At 38.5% G+C, this 25,241-nt stretch overlaps 1 protein-coding gene across 1 annotated transcript; it reads right to left on the minus strand.

Moving 5' to 3' along the window:
• Positions 1–227: 227 nt before the first annotated feature.
• sparcl2 (SPARC-like 2) lies at positions 228–25,008 on the minus strand. Its single transcript, XM_081721910.1, has 8 exons — positions 24,844–25,008; positions 23,300–23,372; positions 17,375–17,486; positions 11,016–11,142; positions 10,064–10,204; positions 3,373–3,485; positions 343–437; positions 228–262 (listed from the first exon to the last, which is right to left on the minus strand). The coding sequence occupies exons 1-8, from the start codon at positions 25,006–25,008 to the stop codon at positions 228–230; spliced, it is 861 nt and encodes a 286-aa protein (XP_081578036.1).
• Positions 25,009–25,241: the final 233 nt, after the last annotated feature.

The raw sequence follows: 25,241 nt of genomic DNA on the forward strand, positions 1-25,241 counted from the left end.
GAGCTACCACTGAACCATAGCAAAAAATAAATCATGAGGGCCTTTAAAGAATCATGTTGTCCAAGAACTATGGTGCATTTACCTTATAGTGCATTCAATTGACTTTAAGGTGCATGTTAAAGGTTTGTAGAATAAATGTAGCAATTTTTCATGTAGTTTAAAGAAAATTGATGAGTTCCGTTAGCGTCCTTCAGGTCCTGGCTTCTCTGCAGAGAATTGCTGCACCATCAAGGACAGAGCTTAGGAGAGCCCATTCTCACAGCTATGTGGAAGAGATGAGGTTCAGTAAAAGCAATGATGAAAAAGTAGACACAACAATATTCAAAAAGGATTGTCACTTACACATGAAATTCTGGAACCATTGCTCTGAGCAATTCACCAAACAGGTAGTCCATTCCCTCAGAGTAACCTTGTTATTCCTGTTTTTGTCACATGACCTGCACACAAAAATCATGGTCATCCATGTAATGCATCTGAATGTGCAAAAGTAGTGCAATACATTTCTAGACCAACACATACATGATTTCCATTACAATCTGCCATAATATAAATGAAAAATTGGTGTTTAATATCCAATCAACTTTCAGTTTTACACTGTCGCTCTGCTGATGACCCAAAGCATGCAGTACTTTTGCAGAAATACAGCTCTATTTCTATCTTGAGTGGCACCACTAACTACTCATGAGCAAATTACTTCATACCTCTTTGCAGGTGGATCAGAGTAAAGTGATTTGATGTAAATATTCTGATGTAAATGCAATTACAATTTTCTTCAGGTGATAAAGTGCATTGACCAAGCCTTCAGTGCATGTTGTCCATTTCAAATGCTTAAGAGCAAAACAGCAAACACTGAACAATTTGTTATTGCTTGCACATCAGCCTCCATTCCTAATGGACCTTTTGTAACAGTAGGCAGTAGACATGGTGATCGTTTGGTAACACAAAATGACATGAAATTGTCTGATAAAGCAAATCATAACATAATGGCTGCAGCTGCTAATTAACAATCCAAAACACTTCCTGAAATTGGGCCCGATTTGCAGTTGCTTAACTACTGCCTCCAAATCTAACTTTAAACCAAATCAACTACTATTCTACTATTCTAACTACTAACTACTATTCTACTATTACTTCTACTTCTAGTCAGTGGCCAACTTTATGGAGTCATATGGGACAATGTTTCATGCTATCACACATCTGCAGTAAGGGACTATCTTAGGGCTCATCCAGGCATGTCTACTGAATTTCTCCATATTCCCCATTCCTCAATCCTATTGAGGAATCCTATTTTCTACTGGGAAATGGAAAGTATATGATCATCATCCCTATGACCAAATTCCACTTTTAAACGCTCAGATATGTAGGGCAATCACAGCACTAGTTTGCCACAGCTGGATCAGCTATCACCAGAGATTTTTCCCCATGCTGTATTGTCAGGGAAAATATTCTTTGCATTGTTGATGACTACATGTGGCCCAATATAAGGCTATGTTGGCTGGTAAGAGAATGTGGTTACTTTTTTGACCAATGTGGATAAGTGCCTGAGAAAAAATAATTATATATAAACCATGTGATTAATATTAATAAAATAAAAATGCTTTTTATCTAAAAATATTGTGTTAATTTGATTTATGTGTAACTAATTAGGCAGCTAGTAAGGCAGTTTAGAAGTCTAAAGTCAAACACAATTATATATACCACAGCCACAAGATATACTTTTGTGCCAGTTATGCTATACATAAACAAGAGGAACATCAAAGGACATCTGACTCCCTTATCTGAATTATTCCTCTGATGAAACTTTCATCTGGTCAGGGTGAGATTTCTTTCACCCCCAGGACCCTTCTGGCACCATAATGTTGAGCAACCTAGCCATAAAATGGCCTAGCCGATCACGTTGGCCTGGCTTCTGACCCTTCCCCTTCTTCTTAGGTGTCATAAATCCACAGATTAGAATGCAGGAACCTCTTACCAGCCTGGGTATACTTCAAGGAACTGTGACCATAAATTTCATCAGATTCAAATGGAATGTGTTTATGTTAGGGGCATGTCTGTTACTATAGTTACTCTGTCTCAGGTAAGCGCCCATGAGCCTGCTCGTCTTGATCAATACTGCAGGTAGAAGTAAAATGCAGCACAACATGTGAGTATGTGGAGTGAATGCTCAGATAACCCATTCTACAGAAGATATGTGCTCAAGCGCAATTGTGAGCTCCCCATAGCCTGTATGAGTCTTGAGAGATGTTGTGTGGGTTCTGTATCTGTGTGTTCCTCCAGGGTCACCCCGACTGTACCAGCAGCTGTCCCGCAAGCCACCCAGCCAGTTCCTGTTCCTGGCCTGAAGGAAGTTGCCTAGCCAGTTCCTGGCCTGAAGGAAGCTGCCTAGCCAGTTCCTGGCATGGAAGATGATGCTCTGCCAGTTCCTGATCCTGGCATGAAAGACGCCAGCCCAGCCTGTTTCCGGCAAAACACACGCTGCTCTGTCTGTTTTTGTGCCTTTGTCAAGTATCAGGTCTGTTCTTGTGGCCAGGACTCCAGACCTACTGGACCCACCACCGCTGATCAATACCACCCCTCTGGACCTCCCAGATCCGCCGCCTTGCCTCTGGACCTCCCGGATTCTTTCTAATGTCCTTGTTTACTTCCTGGTTTCCATGTGCTTATTTGTTTTGGTTCTATTCCTTAGTTTCATTTTTTTCGCCCCTCATGAGTTTCACCTGTGTCTTGTTTAGTTCTCATTAACCCATATATTTAAACCCTGTGTTTGTTCAGTCTTGTTGCTGGTCATTGTTAATCCTTGCCTCATTTGTGTTCACTCTATGTAGCTGTTTGATCTGTAGACTCTGCTTTCACGTTGGCTTTAATTTTGATCATAGCCTGTTTTCTGTTGTGTTTTACCATATTTTCTTAGACTCCATGTTGGCTCTTTGATCCTGAACCTGACTTTGATTCTGGATTTGCCCTTAATAAATCTTGCTCCTCTCAGCATTTGTATCTGCCTGCCATTCACTCCATGTTACAGTTACATTGTTACATTTGTTTTACTATAGTAATTCTAGTGAACTCTACTAATACCTCTGGTCAACAGTAGAATCTTAATCAATAATTTTTATGCATGTTTTCCTATCTCTGTTTATTCAATAAACATACCTTAGTTATGACATCTTTTAGTCAAGAGCGATATTCTGATTTTTGGTAGAGAAATAATCGCATTGTCGAACTTCCAACTTTCAAGAGTTGAGACTGAGGAGGATTATTGGGGAGGATTAACACTGTCATCACATACTGTATAAGGTTATTCCGGAGGAGATAGAACAACACTATGACAAAATGCTGTGTGTGTGTGTGTGTGTGTGTGTGTGTGTGTCTCACTGGAAGAATGCACTAGCACAGTGCTCCAGAGGCATCCTCTTATAGTGAAGCTTCTTTAGATCCCTCCTACTGAGCTTTCCATCCCTGTTACGATCCAGCAGAGCAAACCTACTCTGAGGGTGAGAGAATGTGAAAGAGTGAGAAAGAGAGAGTGAGACAAAGTGAGTGACACAGTGAAAGAGACAAGACTGAGAGTGTCAGAGATTGCGTGAGTGAGAATGTGTTAGAGTGAATGTTCAGCTGGTCCTGACAAGAGTTCATTAACAAACACTAATACTGTTTCACACCAGATCAGACCAAACCAAATTATAACACTTCAAAAACAAAACTACATTACCCATTGGAACACACAAACACAAGTGCAAAGCTAAATGCAATGCTATCTGGCCATAAAATGACAGTACACTGTAGCAGATTACATGTTCACAGAGAGAGATATTAAGCACAGAACCATGTTGGCAAAGTACAGACTCAGAGAACAGAGCCTGGTTATTGGGACTGGCCAATATAAGAACTCATGGGTGCCCGAAGAGCAGAAACATTGCCAGCAGTGCAATAATGACACTGTAGAGACAGAGCTGTACTTTCTCACTGAATGTGAAACATTTTCATACCAATTAGTTATTTTCAAATTCATTATTCTAACATATAATTCTTAATTTCCTTAATTGCAAAGGTTCATTCATGTTGTTTAAGAAGGCCAAGAAGGTGAATGTCCTCAAGAAAGCCACAGTCGATGGCTCCAACATAATCAATTATCTCTCTTTCATTATCATTCGGTATCATTTCTCTCTTTCCTCTCAAAAGCCCTTGAATGAGAAATTAACAATCAATCAATTATCTCACCCAGAACCATCTGCATGATCCTTACAAATGGTCACATTCAACAGAAACAGCCCTCATACCAGTGACAGAGAAACTTCATGCTGTTAAAGCTGCCAAACTGTGTTCTGTCTTGATTCTTCTGGACTGTTCGGCAGTCTCTGACACCATAAACACAACATTCTCCTCTGTCCTCTCCAGCCTTGGTGTGACTGGCCCTTCTTGGAAATGGTTTCGGCCCTGTCTGGAGGGACAGTGCTATCCAGTAACATGGAGCGCCTCTACATCTAATCTATGTAGACTCTTCACCGGTGTCCCCCAGGGCTCAGTATTAGGCCTTCTTCTCTTCTCATTGTATACTCATTCTCTTGGTGATGTAATATCTTCCCATGGCTTCTCCTACCACTGCTATGTTGATGACACCCAATTATTTCTTTTCTCCCCCACCCTTCTCCCACCCACTTGAAGATCAACCCCAGTAAAATTCTGCTTCTCTACATCCCAGGAACTCCCAGCCCTTACTATGACCTCACGGTTTCCTTCGAGAACCCCTTGGTATCACCATCTGAAGCTACTCATAGCCTGGGCATAACTTTGGACAACCAGTTTTTGTTCTCAACTCATGTTTCAAATCTGACCCATTCTTGCCCTTCTTCTTCTTTGTAACATACAAAAAATTCGGCCCTTTCTTTCACAGGAAGCTGCCCAGGTATTTGCGCAGTCTCTTGTAATCTCAAAGCTAGACTACTTGCTGGTCTTCCCCTAAGAGCCATCAGACCTCTACAAATTGTCCAGAATGCAGCAGCATGACTGGTCTTCAATCTTCTGAAGTTCATACATCACTCCACTGCTGCACTCCCTTCAGTGGCTTCCAGTAGCTGCTCGCATCAGATTTAAAACCTTGATGGTTGCCTACAAAGCCAAAAATGGACCAGCTCCTCCATACATGATGTCAATGGTCAAAAATGGCCCAAGCCGTCCCTCGAATACTTTGAACCTCAAGTACAGCTCAGCTTGAAACACCATGCTTCAAGTTTCATGGAAGACAAGCATCAAGACCATTCTGTGTCATGGCTCCTAGATGGTGGAATGAACTTCTGCTTTCTGTCTGAACAGCAGAGTCCCTTGCAATCTTCAAATGTCAACTGAAGACCCATCTATTTGGGGAATATTTAAACGACCACTGATCAAGCTCCTATGTTGACAAACTGAAAGTAGTACTTATTGTAGGGTATTGTTGATTGCACTTATGTTGACTGCTCTATTGTTGCCTAACTGAAACTCTAGTACTTATTGTTTATTGCACTGTTTTTTGTCTGAGATAGAGCTTATGTATTTTGCATTTCTAGGCATCAGCATTGATCCCTGTATTTAAACAGCATTCTAGTTAATTGATATCTTGGACTCTAACCTACTAGGATGTATTCTATGAGTAAATGACAAAGCACTTTTGTAAGCCGATTTAAATAAGAGCATCTAGCAAATACCATAAATGTAAATGTAAATGTTTACTATAATACTGCTTTGTAGTTACTCTATATAGTCATGCAAATAAAGTTTACTAAAAAAGAGACAGTGAGAGTGAAAAGGAGTGTGGGAGTGCAAGAGAGTGTGTGATGTAAGTGAGAGTGTAAGTGAGAGATTGTGTGAGAGTGACTGAGTAAATGAGAGTGAGTGAGAGTGAGTGACAAAGTGAGTGAGAGACAGTGAGAGAATTTGAGCGATTGAGTAAATGAGAGAGTGAATAAAAGTGAGTGAGAGTACATGAGATTGAGTGTGAATGTGAATGAATGAGTGTGTGAATGAGTGTGTGAGTGTGAGTGAGAGAGTTTGAGAGTGCTAGTTAACGTATGTGTATGTAAGTTGTATGTGTGTATGTGAATTTGTTTCAAATGTATGTGCCAGTGTTTCATATTTAGGGGGAAGTAGTGTGCTTGCAATAGTGTTTCATTGATTTCGCCTTAAACGGCCTCTCATACACCAGTTCCTATATGATCGATATCTTCAAAACCGAATCGCAATGCAGATTTTGTTACTTCATTTCGGTGCTACTCGAAGGGATAGTTTTGTGAAAAATTACATTTACATTATTTTTCACTTACCTCAGCTAGAGTTGACTGGCCAAGATTTTGCTTCTTTAATTTAGAACAGAAGCTGCACACACACACACACACACACACACACACACACACACACACAAATATTACTAACGTTCACTGGAACTCAACAGGAAGGATAATTTGTAAATTATCCTTTGTAAATAAGATAGTCCACCAACTCCTATCCAGGTCACTGTAGTAGTGAAATTTTTATTCACTGTTATACTTAATGGTAAATCATACTATGTCTGTTAACACATCAACTAGTCAGTGAATCCTTTATTAAGACCTGAATGCAGTTTGACTGGGTTGAGAGACATTTGAGCATGCATTTATGAAGGCTGACTTCCAGTGATTGTGATCAACATTAGCAGTTTTTGTTCTAAATTAAAGATTTGGACTTCAAACAATTGACCATCTGTGGTAAGTGTTCCATCTTCTGTGTTCACAAGTTCAAAAGAGGTCTCTGAGGTTGGTCAAAGCACTACATAACATCTATCCTTGTAGATAGATTCCAACTTTCCATTTAACATGTTTGCAACATATATAATATCTTCAGTTTTAAAATCATATTCTTTTGCACGGTTTCTTTCGTCTGCATACTGTTTCGATTTTTCTTTGTACTCTCTATGATGACTCTTGATGTCTTTTTATATTCTGTTCTCCTCGCTCATGTCTGGTGGTTTGTCCTCCTCCTACATGTATGCTAGTTTTGTACGAATATCCCTTCCAAAGATAAGTGTCATGGAACGCTCCCCTTGCCACTGGTCACATAGTATGGTCCGCCACGTGCAGTGAAAGTCACGTCGTATTGTTTGTAACCACACCCCATGATAGCACACACCTGCACCTTTAATGTTGATGTGTCTGTGTATTTAAACCCCTGTTGGTGTGTGCATCAGTGTTGGTCATTGTTTGTTCATGTTGCTAGTCTTTCGTGTATTCATGTTAAACATATACGTTCCTGTTGCCATCTTTAGTGTTCATGCCAGTGTTACATGCATTCATGTTAACTGTTTATGTTATGTGTCAATAAAGGTCTGTCAAAGTCGAAGGAGTCTGTGTGTCCTGCTCCACACTCTGCGACACTTGGGCCATTCCAATAAGGTAAGCCGGCGTCTATCCTGATGCTCAATGTGGTGTAGGGCGATATGCTATGAGGATCTCCTGTAGTTCCTTTCTCCAGTGCTGCTCTGAAGGCCTTCTTGAGATATCTGTGAAATCTCTGTCTCTTACCAGCACTCTTGGGATAGTAAGGTGACACAGGAAGCCTCGACAACAAATCTGTAAAATTCCTATCTTATAAAATGTTATCTTGGTATCTTATTATCATATGGCTGCAGTCTCCATGCCAATTTTTGAATTCATGGAGGCAGCATGGTAGCCTTTTCTGGGTTGAACACATAGATAAGGGGATGATGGTCAGTTTGTAGCGTAAACTTATTGCCCCATAAATATGTCCTGAAGTGTTCCACTGCCCATAAACATCTGAGGGCTTCTCGTTCAATCTGTGAACACCATCTTTCAGTGGGGGTCAGTGAATGACTAGCGTACGCAACTGGTTTTGCTCAAGCATGTTCTTGCCTTTGTAGCAGAACAGCTCCAAGTCCTACTGGACTAGCATCACTAATAACCACAGTCAGTGCACCAATTAAAGTAAGCGAGGCACGGTTCACTCACCAATTCACTTTTCAGTTTGCTGAAAGCTTTCTCACACTTTAAAATCCACTCCCACTGTACTCCCTTTCGTGTGAGCTTCCTAAGTGGCTCTGATATGCTTGCAAAATCTGAAATGAATTTCATCAGAAAACCACATGTTCCTAAGAATGACCAAAGCTGGGCTATATTCTCAGGTTGTGCTGCTTTGTAAATGGCATCGACCTTTCTTGGATCAGGTTTCATCTCTTCTGCTGACACTACATGACCTAGTATGTCAATTTGCCTGAGTCCAAAAACACATTTGTCCTTGTTCAAAGTTAATCCTCTGTCTTGGAATGTCTGAATGACTTTTCTAAGTCTCTGTTCCAACTCAGCTTCACTTTCTGCATGCATAATTACATCATCTAAATACCATCATCTAAATAGACTATGCCTGTCACACAATACTGAATATTGCCTTCTGATACGCCTCTGGCACAATAGACAACCCAAAGGGTTGTGTGTTATGAAAGTAGTCAAATGTCTGGATTCAGGAGCTAGCTCAATTTGCCAAAATTCTATCCGTGCGTCCAGTTTAGCAAACACTTTTGCTCCTTGCATTGCTTGCAAAATGCTGTCTATAGTTGGTACCGGGTGTCTTTCCCTAATCATAGTTTTATTTGGTTCTCTCAGGTCTGCAGATAGTCTTATCTCTTTAGTATCCTTCTTTGAGTTTAGCAAAATGTTAGAAACCCACTCGGATCCTTCATTTACTTCATCAATTATTCCATCTTCCAACATTTTATCCAGTCCCTGATTTACAGCCTGGTTTACAGACATGAGGCACATGTCTCAAACCTTCAGCTTCAGGTTTAATTTACTCACCCACTGTTATTTTGTGACAGTACCCATTTACTTTCAGATGGCCTAAGTTTCTTGCACTTCTCGTGTGATTCACATAAATATCTTTGGTCATGTCATTATCGGACAGCAGTTTTGATTCCCTCTGAGCTGACTCGAAAATTCTAGCAATTGTGAGAGCCCTGTCTAATGTTAATCTCTCTTCTTGTAAAAATCTGTCACATAGTCTTTTACGCGTACACTTTTCCACAAGCTGGTCCCTCAACATGTCCGATTCAAGCATTCCAAACTCACATGATTTATCTAACTCGCTTAGTGCATTTACATAAGCATCAATAGGCTGGTCTGGAGCTTGCATTCTCTGTCTGAATTTATGTCTTTCCAACACCATGTTCTTTCGAGGTGTAAAATACCCCTTTAGCACAGTCACTGTTTGTGCATAAGTACCTTTCTCTCCCAGTAGGTTCGAGAAAATGCTCTGAACTGGTGCTCCAATACAGTACAGTATTGTATCTCTGTGCATGTACTGTTCCACTGGCTATTTCGAAAAACTCATATGATTCCATAAACAGCATGAATTCAGTGCACAAATCCAATGCACTGAGGTTCAACGGCGCAGGGGATGACAGCTGTGCATTGTGCGTACTTCCTGCACCCGGATTTGCCACGGCTTGTGTAGTCAAATCCATCTTGATGCCACTAGCTCTGCGCAACTACCTCACAGTGCAACTTGCGTATGTAATACAAATAAGAACAAAAAATGCTGTATTGCTCACTCTGCTCACTGTAACTCGCAAACTATCCTTGTCACCATAAATGTTGTGTTGTTATATAAACAAGCAGTCCATCCAGTATCATTTATTAGCATGTAGGAACCATCATCTTGTAGCCAGCTTTCTCTCTTAATCTCGCTCTCTTTCTCAGCTCCGCGATAACGTAACTATACTACAACAGGCACCGGCACCACTTTAAAAGTAAGGTTTTTTTTTTTTAAAAGCCCAAACGACACCCAATCCCAGAGCGTGAGCATGAGAGTGATTGTGAGTGTTGGTGAGAGCATGTGAGAGCATGCATGAGCATGTGAGAACATCTAAATTTCTGGTAAGTAATGAAGTTTTCCGTCTCTCGTTTGGCAGATTGGTTTGCTTTGTCACTAACATCCTGTATTCATGAACTTATTAACATTATTAATGTATATTAATTAGTACAGATAGTGTATCCTTTCATAGCCTGCACCAGATTCATGCATTGTATATGTGTGTTTTTTTTACCTGTGCAAGCTGAATTCTCTGTGAGTGTGTGAGGCAGCTCTGTGTTGGAGCTGCAGTATAACTTTGTCCCATTCTGCTTAGCACAAGGAACCAGTCCAGCAGCCGGTACGGAAACTGCCCTAACTCCTGTTCCGAGCACTTCTCTGCAGCCACTGCATCAAACACATACATACACACACACAGACGCATACATGGACGCACACATGCACACACACATACATACACATCTTCTCAGCTGCCATGGCTACCCCAACCACCCCAATGTGCCCTCTTGTAGCCCACCACACCTCCTCCATAGCCAACTACGTCTCCTTTGTCCTTAATGGACGTTCTCCTCCAGGATGGGTCTTGGACACATGCACATTATCGGGACAAGACTAGGACCTCTAGAAAGTTGGACTAGACATTAATTGCTTATTTTTTCATTGCTATAATTGTTATTGCGGTGACCGTTGTCAGCCAGAGGAGTTGCCCCCCTCCTTTGAGTCTTGGTTCCTCTCAGGGTTTCTTCCTCATGCTCTAGGGAGATTTTCCTTGCCACTGTCACCCTTGGCTTGCTCACTGGGGGCTTGGACTTAGACATTTGCAAAGCTGCTTTGTGACAACATCTATTGTAAAAAGTGCTATATAAATACATTTTGTTATTTTCATTTTTGACTTACACAAACATGCGCACTCAATGTAGTTGAACTAGTCAGTGCATCAGTACTGTGCACTTCTGAACAAATTTTGATTGAACTGTGTTTTTATACAGTCTGGATCTTCCCATTCTAAAGGTTAAACATACAAACAATACATCAGTGAAATATAAATAAATTGAACGGGATATTTATGCTTCAAACTGGACTCAAATCCACATTACCTTTGTGTTCACTAATGTTTCTGCTATTAAAATATGATTATGATATGATTATCATATGATTAAATAGTTCTTGAATTGTGAATATGTAACTGTAATACCGTAACAAGATCCATTGTGTGCCTTTCCAATGCGGCGTTTCTTGCGACAGGCCTCTTTGTGAAGCAGACACTCATTCCTGTAGGTCTTCCCTAGGACACTGCATACTGGTGTCCCCTGCCTACACATACACACATCTTATTTTCATATTTTTCTCATTTTGCCATTACCATTTACATTATACCACATGATTGTAGAGTGCATGTTTGTTAATACTATCCACAGAGTACATACTAGAGAACAAGTATAGAAAATATGAGGGTGGGAACACCTAAGCCTTCAAAAGTGTTATCTCTACTGTATATAAGGTACAGAGGCAGGCAAGTAGAAGGAAGGAATTATGATGGTCAACAGACAAAACTGTAATGTGTAGCAGATTAAAACTCTTAATGAATTGTCAGTTACAGTTGGTAAATGTATTAATTTTAATTAATTAATTAATTAGTGATAGCCTCATCACATGAACGTCACCAGTTCACTAAGTGATCATTTCTTGTCTACCAAACATTATAATATCACTCTTGGTTCACAGACGTAATAACCAAGGTATGTTTATTGAATATGTATAGATAGAAAATACATGCACAACAACCATTGACTAAGATTCTATTAATGACCAGGCATGTCTAGTTCACTATAATAACTAGAATAACAATCCTAACAATGTAAAAAAACAAAATCTAACACAAACTATTAGTAGTGCATGCAGGTAGTTAGAAAAGATAATAAAGAAAAGAGTATAGAAACAAAAGTAAACAGGTTATTTTAAGCAACTTATGGGAGTAACCAAGTGGGTTACTTATCGATCAATGAGAGCAACAAAGGAAACTTACTAATTAATAAATTTGTAATGAAAGTGTGCCTACAGTCTAATAGGAGGATTAGGAGAGAAAGCTAGTCATTGTGAACAGTGAAATGGGGAACAAATTAGCAGTAATATCGCTGTGTCATAGCTGAATGGAAAGAGTTAACTCATCTAATTTAATTAATAAACACTACAGTTACTATTGATACCAAACTGGTAACATATGAGGAAAATAGCAGTTCTTATCAAACCATCTGGAGATGCATGAGTGTGTTCCATTGGAACCTCTTGACCGCACAGAAAGAGCGAGGGAGATTCTGTTTAACTTCAAGGCACCGGGTTAGTGTGCTAGAAGTTAAGGTCGGTCTTTCGTCCAACTGCCCGAATGGCAGTGAAAGGAGAGTCCTTTCTTTGAAATTGTAAGATGGCTCTAAGAGAGAGTTCGCTGTTCCTTTATGTTGTTTGGTCTAAGGAGACCAGAGTTCTTAGACTGAGGAATTTGGACCTTCAGAGCTGGCTCAAACAGTGCCACAGACCTTCGCGGGCAGGTTCCTCCAAAGCTGTAGTTTTGGGTTCCCGGCAGTACAATGAAACTCCAGTTTCAATCAACCTATCTAGGTGAGTTTTTCTCAACATAAGCCAGGGTAAGCAAATTCCAATGAACACATGCTAACGATAAGAAACTAGTCAACCAATAAACAAAAAAAGACATTAAAATTAAAGTATGGTAAACAAACTAAGGTAGCCTGGATTCCAGTTTCTATAGCAGTTTAGTTAGAGGTTATTGACTTGGTTCTGAAAATAAAAAATCAAAGCCTTTGTCTAACCTCACAGAAGTTCAAGGACATATAAATACATAGAATCTTCCCAATAGGATCCTCCATAATCACTTATAAAGAAAATAAATAAAGAAGAAATAAAGAAAATCATGAATTAATACCTATTTCTGCCCCCTGGTCTGAAATTTGTAAACCATCCCAGGGAGCTGCAGAACGATTGGATAATTGATGTAATTATTTTCCTAATTCCTAGAAGTTACAAACTACTAACTTTAAGATATTGTCTAAATGGTTCATATAGGATTTCTGGTGAATACATCTAGGAATTATTAACAATTTGTTTACCGCATGCAGGAGGTAAGCAATATAAAAATGAAGTAATCTGGGTGAATAATGCAAATTAATAAAGAAGAAGTAATGAACAGAATAATGCAACAACAGATACTTATAAAATAACAGGAGCAAATGTCACAATTTAGAGATTATATTAGAATAACCATACATTACTGGTTGATTATTATTTGATATTATAGGGATTAAATGGCAAGTTGTTACTTTGTGAATCTGTGGGGCAAGAAAAGTTGGTTGTCCTGGCAAGGATTTGAGTCTTGTGGAATTTATGGTCACAGTTTCTTGAATTATAACCCGGCTGGTAAGCTTTTTCCTTCTCGACCATGACTATCATATCAAAGGAGAGGGGCTTGAGGATCAGAACGCCAGGCCATCTTGATAGCTAGGACATTTATGGCTTTGTTGCTCAGCCTCAAAGCACCAGCGGGTCCTTGGGTCTGGCCCAAAGAGCCCCCCTTTGACGAGGTCAAAGTTTCATCAGGGGAATAATTTGTATTTTAATGGGTTTTTTTTGTTTGTTATTAGCTTACTAATTTTTTATCGTTCGTGTTTATACATCGGATTTTGCCCATCATGTCTTATATTGAGCAATCTCATCTGGTTAAAATGGGAAAGGTTTGCCTGCGAAGGCCTATATGGTTCCCTTTCGAGCCAGCTCTGGGGACCCAATCCCCGGGTCCACGAATCCTGGTCCTTTCATCGTCATTGGCCTTCATAGCTCGTGCACGTCCATTGAAATGATTTCAAGGAAACGAACTCTTTCTGCATGAGCCATCTGGCTGTGTGATGGAAACTGAAATTCTCTCTCAGGGCTATCCGAACAACGCCAATGAAACACACGCTTCTCTTATGCCCTTCAGATGGTTGGACAGTGTCGCACCCAGCAACTTGTAAGAACTGGAATTAAAATTTATTTATGTTATTAGTTGGTATCAATAGTAACTTTATTGGTTATTAATTGAATTATATTAGTTAACTCCTCCCTTGCATCTGTGATACAGCCTAATCAACACATAATTACTTCCCCTTCCCCTTATGACTTGATCATAACAGAAATTTCAGTAATGCCTCAGAAATTTCAGTAATGCCTCAGAAATTTCAGTTATGCCTCAGAAATTTCAGTAATGCCTCAGAAATTTCAGTAATGCCTCAGAAATTTCAGTTATGCCTCAGAAATTTCAGTAATGCCTCAGAAATTTCAGTTATGCCTCAGAAATTTCAGTAATGCCTCAGAAATTTCAGTTATGCCTCAGAAATTTCAGTTATGCCTCAGAAATTTCAGTAATGCCTGCATCACAAATTGCATCTGATTTATACGTTTCCTTTGACTGATGAGCAGATTTCCCGGTTAGTCATTCCTAGAGGTTGGATAAAGTTTCTGTTCTTTTTTTCCCCTTCATTCCCCCTTCCTTTAATACTCTATCTAATTTATTGGCCAGCTGTCATTATCCCCTGCAAATTATTTGTGTTAAATTTCGCTTAGTTGTCTTGTTAGAATTGTTATTCTAACAATTGTTATTCTAACAATTCTAATTTAATACTCCTGGTCATTAGTACAATTTTAGTCAATGATTATTGTGCATGTTTTTCCGATCTATGCATATTTAATAAAAATACTTTGTTTATTATGACTGTGAGTCGAGAGTTATATTCTACTATTTAGTAGATGAGGAATAATCATTTATGGAACTGGCGACTTTCATGAGTTGAGAATGGACTATTAATCATTAATAAATCTCTTAAATTTTGCTAAATTAGAAAAAGTGAGAGCATGTTTGTTCGGTGTGCTTTTTCCATTACTTGTGCATAGTTTATATGCAGTACATGTACACTTACATTTTAGCCTGTGCAAACGGTTCTGTCCCCTTTCTTTTTACATTTATCCTTGATATGTTAACAAGTGCAGTGTCTGTAGTCTGTGCTATGCATGTGGTTCTGTCATTGTATGAAAGATTGTTAAATCTTAAAACCAATAAAAAATATATTTAAAAAATAAATTTGTAATCAACCAAATCATTGTTCACATTATTGTGAGTGTTCGTAGGCCATGGGAGAGGAGGATCAACAAGTTGTCGATCGTGACTAAAGAAGCATTTGTACGCTGCTTTTTTTCCAAAAAGAAGAAAAGTGGAAATGTTCATTTGTGTCATGAAGAGAACAATATAGGCTCAACTACTGGGGAATAATAACTAGCTATGCACCAGGTTGCGTAAGTGCTGCCATGGCTCACCAACATATATCTGTTTTTAACTGTCATGGTACTCCCTTGATGAAATGTCAAAAAAGGCATTTTTGCCACAGCTCAAAAAACATTTCTTTCTGTTTCGTTGTTCCACCTAGCTGGAACAGCAGGGCCTTTCATTCTCTTTGCCATTTTTTACATATGCGCATCTGAGAGCATTCTTGTCATTTTACTGGTCAGTGTCAAGCAGAGATGTTGTACGAGATGTCTGACTGGGCGAGAAAATACAAATAAAATAAAATAAAATTCTGACGTGTTAAGATATTTGTCAGGTTTTCATGTGGCATCCTAGAAATCACTGTTCTTTAATTATGTCACATTGCAAGACCATTCCTCATTTGCAACACTGGAAAATTGTCAGCTATGACAAAACTGTGTCAAAGTTGGATTTAATTAATGTAGTCTGATCCAAGCTTAAGTGTTTAACCTAGATTTAAAATTTGGGAGTGTGAATGAGTCTCAGATTAAGGTTGTAAAGATGTTCCATAACTGAAGGGTTTTATAGGTGTCATGGTTTGTCCCTCTTCACTTTGATGGTTTTCCTGTCATGGGTGTTAATTTGGTTCAAGTCCTTAGTTTCGTTTTCTCCACTCCTCATTTTGTTTTCCATGCTTTCACCTGTTCCTCGTTTCTAGTCTTGTTAAATTCATGTATTTAAAACCTGTCTTGTTCCCTGTGTTTTTGCTGTTCATTGTTTGACTGATTGAACATTTGGTTGTTTGTATGTATGTCTGAAAGTTTATTGAAAGCCTGTCTGTATTTCAAAACCTTCGTTTGTTGGCCTGTTTTGTAATTCAAGCCGTTTGTTTTTCCTAGCGTCTTTGTTATAGCCTGCTTCCCCTGTTTGCCTTCGTGTGCTCTTGTTTTTGGTTCATCATGTATCCCTATACTCTCCATATTGGTTCAATGACCCTGGACCATTAAAATGACTATTAATACGGATTTGCCAATAATAAAGCTCGCTCTTCACCGCACATTCGTTTGCCTCCTTACTGCTCACCATTACAATAGGAGAAGGCTCTTCCTGGCTATAATCTGACATAGTGACTGTCATGAAAGACAGAAATATCATATACTCCACTGCACTGCATAGGCTAAATGGGCCATTTGCAAAGAATCATGAAGTGAATTTACAAGAGACAATCAAAAATATGTCTTATACATTCAACACATACAACCACAAGCCTGCAATGTCTTTCTGTGCAATATTAAATGCTACAGCTTGATTCAAGAAAGCATTAGGCTATATTATGTGGGTGGAAGACTAAACATGAATCTTATATAATATTAATTTGTTTAAATTGAAAGAAGTTGCATTACATGAGTAAAGAGCAAAAACATCTGAATGTCTTTCTGCTGCTATTCAAGCCACCAACTTGGCACTGTTGGGCCCCTGAGCAAGGTCTTTAACCCGCAATTACTCAAATTGTATTCAGTCATAATTGTAAGTTGCTTTGGATAAAAGTATCAGTTAAATGCTGTAAATGTACATCTGTATTATGAATGTCACATGCACGGACAGATCAATGGGTTGGTTACCTTATTAATATTACTGGGGGCATGGTTCAAAGTGTTAATTATACTGCACTGAAAGTTAGTGATATTGCTGAATAAGGGAATAAGCTGTCTTCTGCTGCCTCACCCGTGGTCAAAGCAAAGATATGTAGAGCTGACGACAGTTAAGAGAGAGAGCAACAGAGCTTGAGCTAAGAACAAAATAAACATTGGCTTGGCCAGCAAAATTATTGTGAAATTTTGTTACTGTAATGTAATCCAATGTACCCTTTTAATTGTGAAGTGGTTGTACAGCTAACACTAGCTGCCAATTTGCTAACATTAGCCAAATACTTTGCTAAAGGTATCTTTTTTTGCTTCAGAGTTTAAACCTTTTGTTGTTTGACAAACCAAGCTAGCCATTATTCTTAGATCATTTCAAGTGCTCCTATGTCTGTCATTGTTTAAACAGTCCTATACGTAATATGCATTTTCATTACAAAAGTAGTTACATTTTCTTCTCATTGTCAAGTTTATGTATTGTGCCTGAATTAAAATATACTTGGCTGCCCCTATACCTTATGTACAGATAACACTTTTGTAGGCTCAGGTGTACGCACTCTCATATACCTTTTTGTAGCTGTCTAGCAATCAGATTAACATGTTTTTGTGGAGGACTAACCATGGGCAGGATGTCGGACACACACATTTTGGTATAAAAACCTCTCCATTTTTTATCACCTGACACCAGGATCCAATAGGACTGTAGCATTTCAATAATGCACAGAGGGCTACTGTAAAGTAAGGAGAGACCGTTATATACATTAAGATATATACATTAAGACATGGCAAAAATACTGAACTTTACAAAGATGTGAGATCATGAAAAATTGCAAGAATGTCAACATATGAATTTCTTTTTTCATTTGCGAACACACAAACACACAAGTCCACAAAATTTTTCTTCACCAAAAAAAGAAAACGTTTGGCAAAACTTTAGGCAATATTCACCTCAGAAATATGATTGAAGATCTCCTAAACTCTTTTTGTTACTCCTAAACACAGTTTTATTCACAGAGTTGTAATATTCTGGCCTGGGGCTGGGTTCTTTTCTAGGCTGACTGTGACCACCAGAAGACACACAGTTCATCCTTAGTAATCAGTGGCAACTTCCTATGCCATTCTTACTTAAGGGGAGCTGTTACTCACTTCTGTGCTCAATATTTAGTTGTCTTACTGTGTGCATGACTCAGCTGGTAAATTAATCATTAATGATCTCTCTTGAGCTCTTGAGTGGCTTCCTTGCTTTTCTGAGTCTTGCTGCTTTTAGTGCCTGCATTAGGTTTGTTTTTTGGGGGTGGGGGGTTGGTGGGGGGGGGGGTGAGACAACTTGTTTTCCTTTTAATCCTTTGATTTATGGACTCATTAGTTTTCCACCTTTTCCTCTGAACCTTAGCTAGCCCTCAACCATGACTTCCCGGAAAGTGAGACTTAGGGGATAGTGCCACGGATAGTAGTTTGTTAGCCCCAATTTGTTCCGCTTCCCACCCCCCCAAACGTCTCCCAAGGTAGCATTTCAGTAATGCACAAAGCATTACTGCAAAGCAGAAGTAAGGAGAGAGCATTTCTTCCATTCATCCCTTTATCCCTTCAAACATATTTAATGATTTTGATCCTTCAGTTTTCAAGTTAGAGCCATTAAATTTGTTTTACTGATTGGACATAGTATTTCAATCACCAAATTAAACTTTGTACTGATGGTACTTGTCTGTTCACCCATCTAAACTTTCATTCATTCTTGCATCCTCCCACTGGGAACCACTGATTTTTATACTGGTACAGTTTAAGCTAGTCCCACTGGGTTTACTATACAGATTCAAGTACCAAGCTGCACTTCATATTAGTTGTGTCTATCCTTTCTACCCATTTCATTCATTTCATGAAAGGAGCTATATAATTTTAAGTTTATTCATTGAAACTTGTCGATTTTATAACTCAAGCTACACCTATGAAACTTGTATATAAGGACTCATTTATCTACCCCATCTAGCCAATTTATCAGTCTGTTCATAGGAACCTACAGATTTTGATACTCATTAAAATATTACGCTACAATTATTAAACTTGGTGTAAATGCTCAACAGCTGATTCCCAGAACCAAATTGAATTATACATTAATGGCACTTGGTGTAAAATCGATCCTCTCATGCATCCTTTCATACATCCTCCAAAATGAACCCACTGCTATAGACTTCAGTCTTGACAAAAAGACTTAACAGCTGATCCGAAGCACCAACCTTCACTTCATATTGATGGCCCTCCTCTATCTACTCCTTTTATTCTTTCATTCATCCCTCAATCTATTCAAAGAAACCCATTATTTTTATAATTCCCTAAAATTTCAATTGATACCCTACAAACTTGTTAAAAAGAAAAACACTGGAGCCATATACTTGACACTCTCCTATCTAACCTTTCTGTACTGTCATTGAGTCCTCTATCCTCACATAGGACCCCATTGATTTGGATAGCCCTTCTGTTTTTATGCTAGAGCCCCCAAATTTGCTGTACATATTTATATACAAGGACAAAACTAAATTGCTTCATATTGACAGCACACATCTTTTCAACCCCTTATATCCTTTTATATAACTATCCAATCCTGCCTGATTTTGTAACTTCCCAAATGCGCAAGCTATAGTCTCAAACTTGCGTAAAAATATTCAACAGCTATCCCTAAGCACAAATTTATACTTCATATTGTCTTTTATATTTACTTTTTATTCATCCTTCCATCATCCCAAAGAAACCCACTTATTTGAAAACCCCCCAGTTTAGGATACAGCAATCAAACTTGGTAAAAATACTTCCACGAATAAAATGAACCAAACTGCACTTCCTAATGACAGCACTGTCTCTTCCATCCTGTCCTTCATTCCTCAGTCCCCCATTCTTTTTTAACTCCTTAACATTTCAAGCTGAAACCATCAAACCTGGTAAAGACTCCCACTGACCCCAAGCAACTAATTACACTTTATATTTTTATTCATCCTTTCTTTCATCACTCCATTTTCCACATGAAACTACAAATTTTTAGTGACACTAATTTGCTATACTGATTGTACTACTATGCCCAACCAACTAACTGCACTTCATGCTGATGGAACTCTACCAAATCCATAATCTATTGAATTTGCTATTTATAATATAGCACAATACATACAATATCAATAAGTTAAATATTTGTATTATTGGTATCTAATAACTATGTAAATAACAGTAGTACCAATATTTAATATCACTAATACAAAATACAATACATATTTTGTATTATTTTGTTACTTGGGCATAATAAATAAATAAATGTTTAAAAAAAGAACAGTAATTTAAAGAATATAAGCCAAATTAGCTCTCAAAGAAAAAAGAATTATTCCTAATAATTATCAAAATTCAGTGTACTTCCTACCCTTTCCAGAATGAAATGTACACTTGTGATCATAAAATGATTAGTCTCAGAAGGCTGAAGATGTGTTGTGACAACAAGCTGATCACTGAAATCAAGTAAGCAGTGCAGTCAATTATGTGCTTTACAGAGTTCAGGGCAGTTTAACACAAATTAAGCTCTATTAAAAAAAAAAGAAAAAAAGCCTGCAGACATTTGCACAGGCCATGATCCAAATGTCTCATTCATTCATTCACAAAACAGTGTATAACCAATAAATAATCCCAAAAAGACCTAGCAAATATTTTAGAAGACTTTCAACTGTAACACTATGCAACCTACAACGGCAATGCATTAATTAGTGTTGAGTCATGAAGCAATCTCAATATGTATGTGTGGCTAAACATGTAAAAAGGACTCCAAACCACTTTTTTCTCATGTTTTACTTCAAGTAGTCTGTTCCATGTTTCACTTCAAATAAACACCCACTCTAAAGAAGGGTGGATCACCTGGTGTGACTTCAAGATATGCCATCTTGCAAACACATTTGCAGAGAACCTTTCTCATGGTTATGTTGGCGCCAGCAATACAAAGTTTCTGTGTCGAAAAGCAGCGTAGAAAGCATGTGATTCTTCACCCAATGTCCAGTGTCTTCATGAATTATCCTCAGGATTAAATCAACAATGTGGATGTTCTTGGACAAGATGGAAGTCTGATAACAATCATCTGGCATAGCTGACTGAAGAAGTCACCCACCAGTGCACAACACACCATCCTGAAATTTAGGATTAAGCCTACATATATTTCTACTGTGCGTGACATTATTCTCTGCATATAGCAGATATTTCTTCATGCTAGGCATGATGTCTGTAGATTCTGGAATTCTGCTGGGTTCTGCAATATAGGCAAAGTCTTCTGTAACATCTCATTCAATTCATAGGGTAATCCAACGACAGAGCCAAGGTACAGATAAAAAATTCCGAAAACCAAGTTACCCACATAGTTAATAACCTATTTTACATTAGTCCCCTTTTCTAGGTTAGCAAAGTATTGTGACTTATTTATATAATGGAAAACAACCAAGTTCAATGATATGGCTAGTTGTACTATTTCACCAATACAATGGTGATGGAGATGATAGGGCTTCTAAGGGAATTTTCACACTAGAGCTTTTTTCCGGACCTAGGTCTGCTTGCTCCACAAGTTCGGTACATTTGGTCAAGTGTGAAAGCTGTATTCAAGCCCGGAAGTGGTCCAGAACACCGGTATCTGGTCCTTCTGAAATCGGTGATCTGGGGTTTCCTTGTAGCAAGCTCTGGAACAGTCTGCAGCATGTGTGGGAGCTCTCCGCTCTTGGTGCTGCATGTGCAGCTGCGTGATTGGTTACGCTTCTTGTGATACTTCCCTTTTCAAGTTTTGGGAATTGTCTGATTAAATAAATGCTTACTATCTAGATAATCTTTTTAAATTCATTTTTCTCAGTTACCTAAAATTTTTGTACAGCACTATAAATATATTTTACAGGAAAAAAGCAGTCTATAGACATACGATGCAACAAAAATCTTCTCATATGAGAACAGCTCCTTGTTTGCAGGTGCTCTTGCATGATGAAATTTGTAGCAAAGACTGCCACATCATTGCTTATGCAGTTTGGTTTTAGAAGGTGTACACTAAGGGTAGCTGTGAAGGAGCTATCAGAAGTAGCTGAAAGGGCTAGCCAATGGATGTGGATAAGGAGAGCATAGACACACTGGGGAAATGTTCAGTGTTTAGTGTTTCAGGTACATGGAGGACTGGCCAGGTGAGTGGAGTGTTGTGTTGTGTCACTGTGTATTGTGGTAGATCCAGATGATACTGATGGCCCTGAGCCTGCATTGATGGTGCCAGTGGGGCTACGTATGGCCTTAGTCACTGGGGAGGCCAGTATGGATTTTATGGGTTAGAAAATGACTGGCTGCATGGGGGCAGCACAGTTCTATGATACAGGCAGAGTGCCCAGTTGGAATCGATGACACTGAGCATGTACAGATGGCATTGATGGGTCTGGGTATGGCCATATGCACCAGGCAAACCAGTTTGGGTTTACATTTAGCGGTGCAGCTTAGAGGGAGGTGGGGCTGAGACAACAGACCTTACTGTTGAGCCTTCTGCAGGTGTTGTGGAATTGATTCAGCAAAACACAGCTGAAAAGAGGTGCCTATCTGATGACCTCTGTGAAGAGCTTGCAATGTTGTGGTTGCTGGTATGATGAGAGTGGGCTGGGCCCTATATGTTCTAATGTTTTGGCACAGGATATTTTTACATTTTATTCTGTGTTACATAGTGCTGCCTCCATTCGAGCATGTGAGGTAGATAAAGTTAGATAGCTTGCCTATGTCATCAAATATTATCTATAGTTTGTGATAGTTTGCCATCAAATGTTAGTCACTGATACCTTGATGGGTCTGTTGGCTGGGTTCTGTTAACTAAAATCGCAGTGCTTTCAGTCTGTGTGCCAGGTTAAAATGAATGTGGTTTTGTTACTATTTTTTAAATCACACCTTACATTCTTTAAGACAAAATTTAACTGAAGTGAATAGCTTATATTTTTTCAGATGTGTTTGCTTTTTAATAAGCAGTAAATGATGTATAAGAATGTTCAACTCTGACAGCATGGTCTGCCTTTATTCGCCAAACTGTGTCAATTCATTTGACCAAAGAACTCATATAGACTCCACCATTTCACTGCGAGTTATACTGTGTATGACTATGTATGTGACGAATAAACCGAACTTGAACTTGAACTAGACTCTATGTTTATAAAAGCATTTGTAAATATTTCCAAATTTGTACACACCTTTATTTGGTATGTCTCCCCTTAATTGTTTTTTAAGTGGGTAGGCTTGTGCCTAAGTGTTGCTTAAGTGAGAAGTTCAAGGGAAGAACATAGATGCATTTTTCTCATTGATATATGGGAAGTTTGTCATTTTGGGGAATTTACTTGGATTAGGAATATGTACTTTGAAATAGTTTTTCCTGTAAATGTTTAAATCTTCACATTAAGTGAAAGATATTTAAACGTACAGACGTATATTGTCAGAACAGGTGATTCATGAAAACTAAAAATTATTTTACCTGCTACATTTCTTGTTGATAGTAATGAATATGATAAATATAATATCTTACCAGGGTTAATCCTGCCCAAGTATGGTTTCAGCAAGTTCTCTGCCTGTCTTTGTCTGCGCTGGGCTCTCCCTCCCTTACATATGCACATGCACGCACACACCCACACACACACCCATAAGTTTTCACAATTGTATTGTAATATACTTTGACTCTTCTGGAAAATGCTTGGTCAGGAGCCTATGACCGATCTAACCCTAGCCTTTAAATGATCTAAATAGCTACCTTTAAGAATTCCTTTCCTTCACTGTTGCATATTCCATAAAATGACTACAGTACTGGAGCCCATGTGTGCAGAAAAATGGAATGGTTGGGGGCGGGTTGTGAAATCTTTCTTTTTTTCTGAAGATAGCCATGCGTATATCTGTGTTTGTGTGTAAAGAGGACAGAAGGAAAGACTTTTCTTCCTTTATTTTGTATTTCTGTTCATTACAAGCTTTCATTTTCTTCCAAATTCTAGAATATTCAAAGCTCCTATTGAGCTTTCTTATTATATTTTTTAATATTCCAAAACAACTCAGCAACCCTATAAGCTTAAGCAATATAAATATCACATATATGCTTATTCTCTTAACTGAATTGAACTTAGAGAGATGCAGACAGATATTATGTGAGAATATTAAGAAAATCTTAGGAATCGTGTCATCTTTCAGCATCTGTCTCCCTGAAAGAGTTGCACTCTCACATGTGTCGTTAAATACATCTTGGTTTACATTTCTACAAAAGCATAAACAATCAGTGCATGTCAAGCTATTGCCATAGTTACTTACCAGAATTATGTTGAGGTGAAGGGTCATAAGCAGCAGGAAAAGCAGATGTAGGTGTAGTTTCATTGTGTAGCACAGGGGATATCACCTGATCTCAAGGAGCGACACAGGATATTTTAACACTTCACACTAGTATGCGCATGATGGTTCAGGTGTATGTGGATGATTACAAACTTAGTTTATCCACTGATGGATTCAGAACAGCAATAAATATAAATTTATATATTTACTCTTACTCAAAATGTTTAGCAGCATAGATTTATGCAGACAACTTTTACATTGTGTGGACACAAAATCAAACAAACTCATACAAATGAAAGCATTATGTGTAAAATCAGTGAAGATATGTTGTGTAACTTCAATAAAGATATGTTGTATCAATAAAGTTGTATTGTATTATAATGTTGGCCTGTAAAAACACAGCAAGCAGCTTTAAAACAAACTCATTGGACTGTCTGCTTTACTAATCTGTTCTTAACTATATCATGTTAAAATATTTTCCAATCATTTTTAAAACAAACTTTAAAAAAAGTCAGTTCACAATGTTCATGCATTCTTTCCTTTAAGTATGTGAGTGTCTTGGAGGTTAGACTGCAGCAAAAAGCCCTAGAGGGCTCATTAGAATCCTAGAATAAAAAGTCATGGATCATGCCACTAGGATGTTGTAGTATAACTCTGAAACATGACTACAGGTAGTTTGGCACTACCTGAGTGAGGCCATGCAATGATACTGTTATTCACGCCTGTTCTGCTTTCTGAAATTGTTGGTGAAATTCTTACCAGATTTTCTTCTTCTTTCTCTTCTTGCTTCCTTTTCAGTTTGTCGTGGTTTTCATCTGACAGCCACTCTTTTGCTATCGTCACTTTCCCCCCATCCGTTTGATTGTCTGTTGTTGCTTTTTTCTGTGGATAAAAGGACAGATCTCTCCTTCTCTCCACTCCCATCTACTACTTCTGAGAAACTACACTGCTATTACCAGGATCACAAAAACCCAGACACGAATGCACATGCACACGTATGCACGCACGCACACACACACATGCACGTGAGCATGCATACACACACATGGATGCCTGTACACAGCACACACACAGCCTTCACATAAACTATGAAAAACATCTAAGTGCACCATAAAGCCTTCAACTTTATAAATACCATCTTTTCTTCCTCTATTTTT

Source organism: Electrophorus electricus, chromosome 10 (assembly GCF_041902795.1).
Source record: "Electrophorus electricus isolate QZ-2024a chromosome 10, ASM4190279v1, whole genome shotgun sequence".
NCBI lineage: Eukaryota > Metazoa > Chordata > Actinopteri > Gymnotiformes > Gymnotidae > Electrophorus > Electrophorus electricus.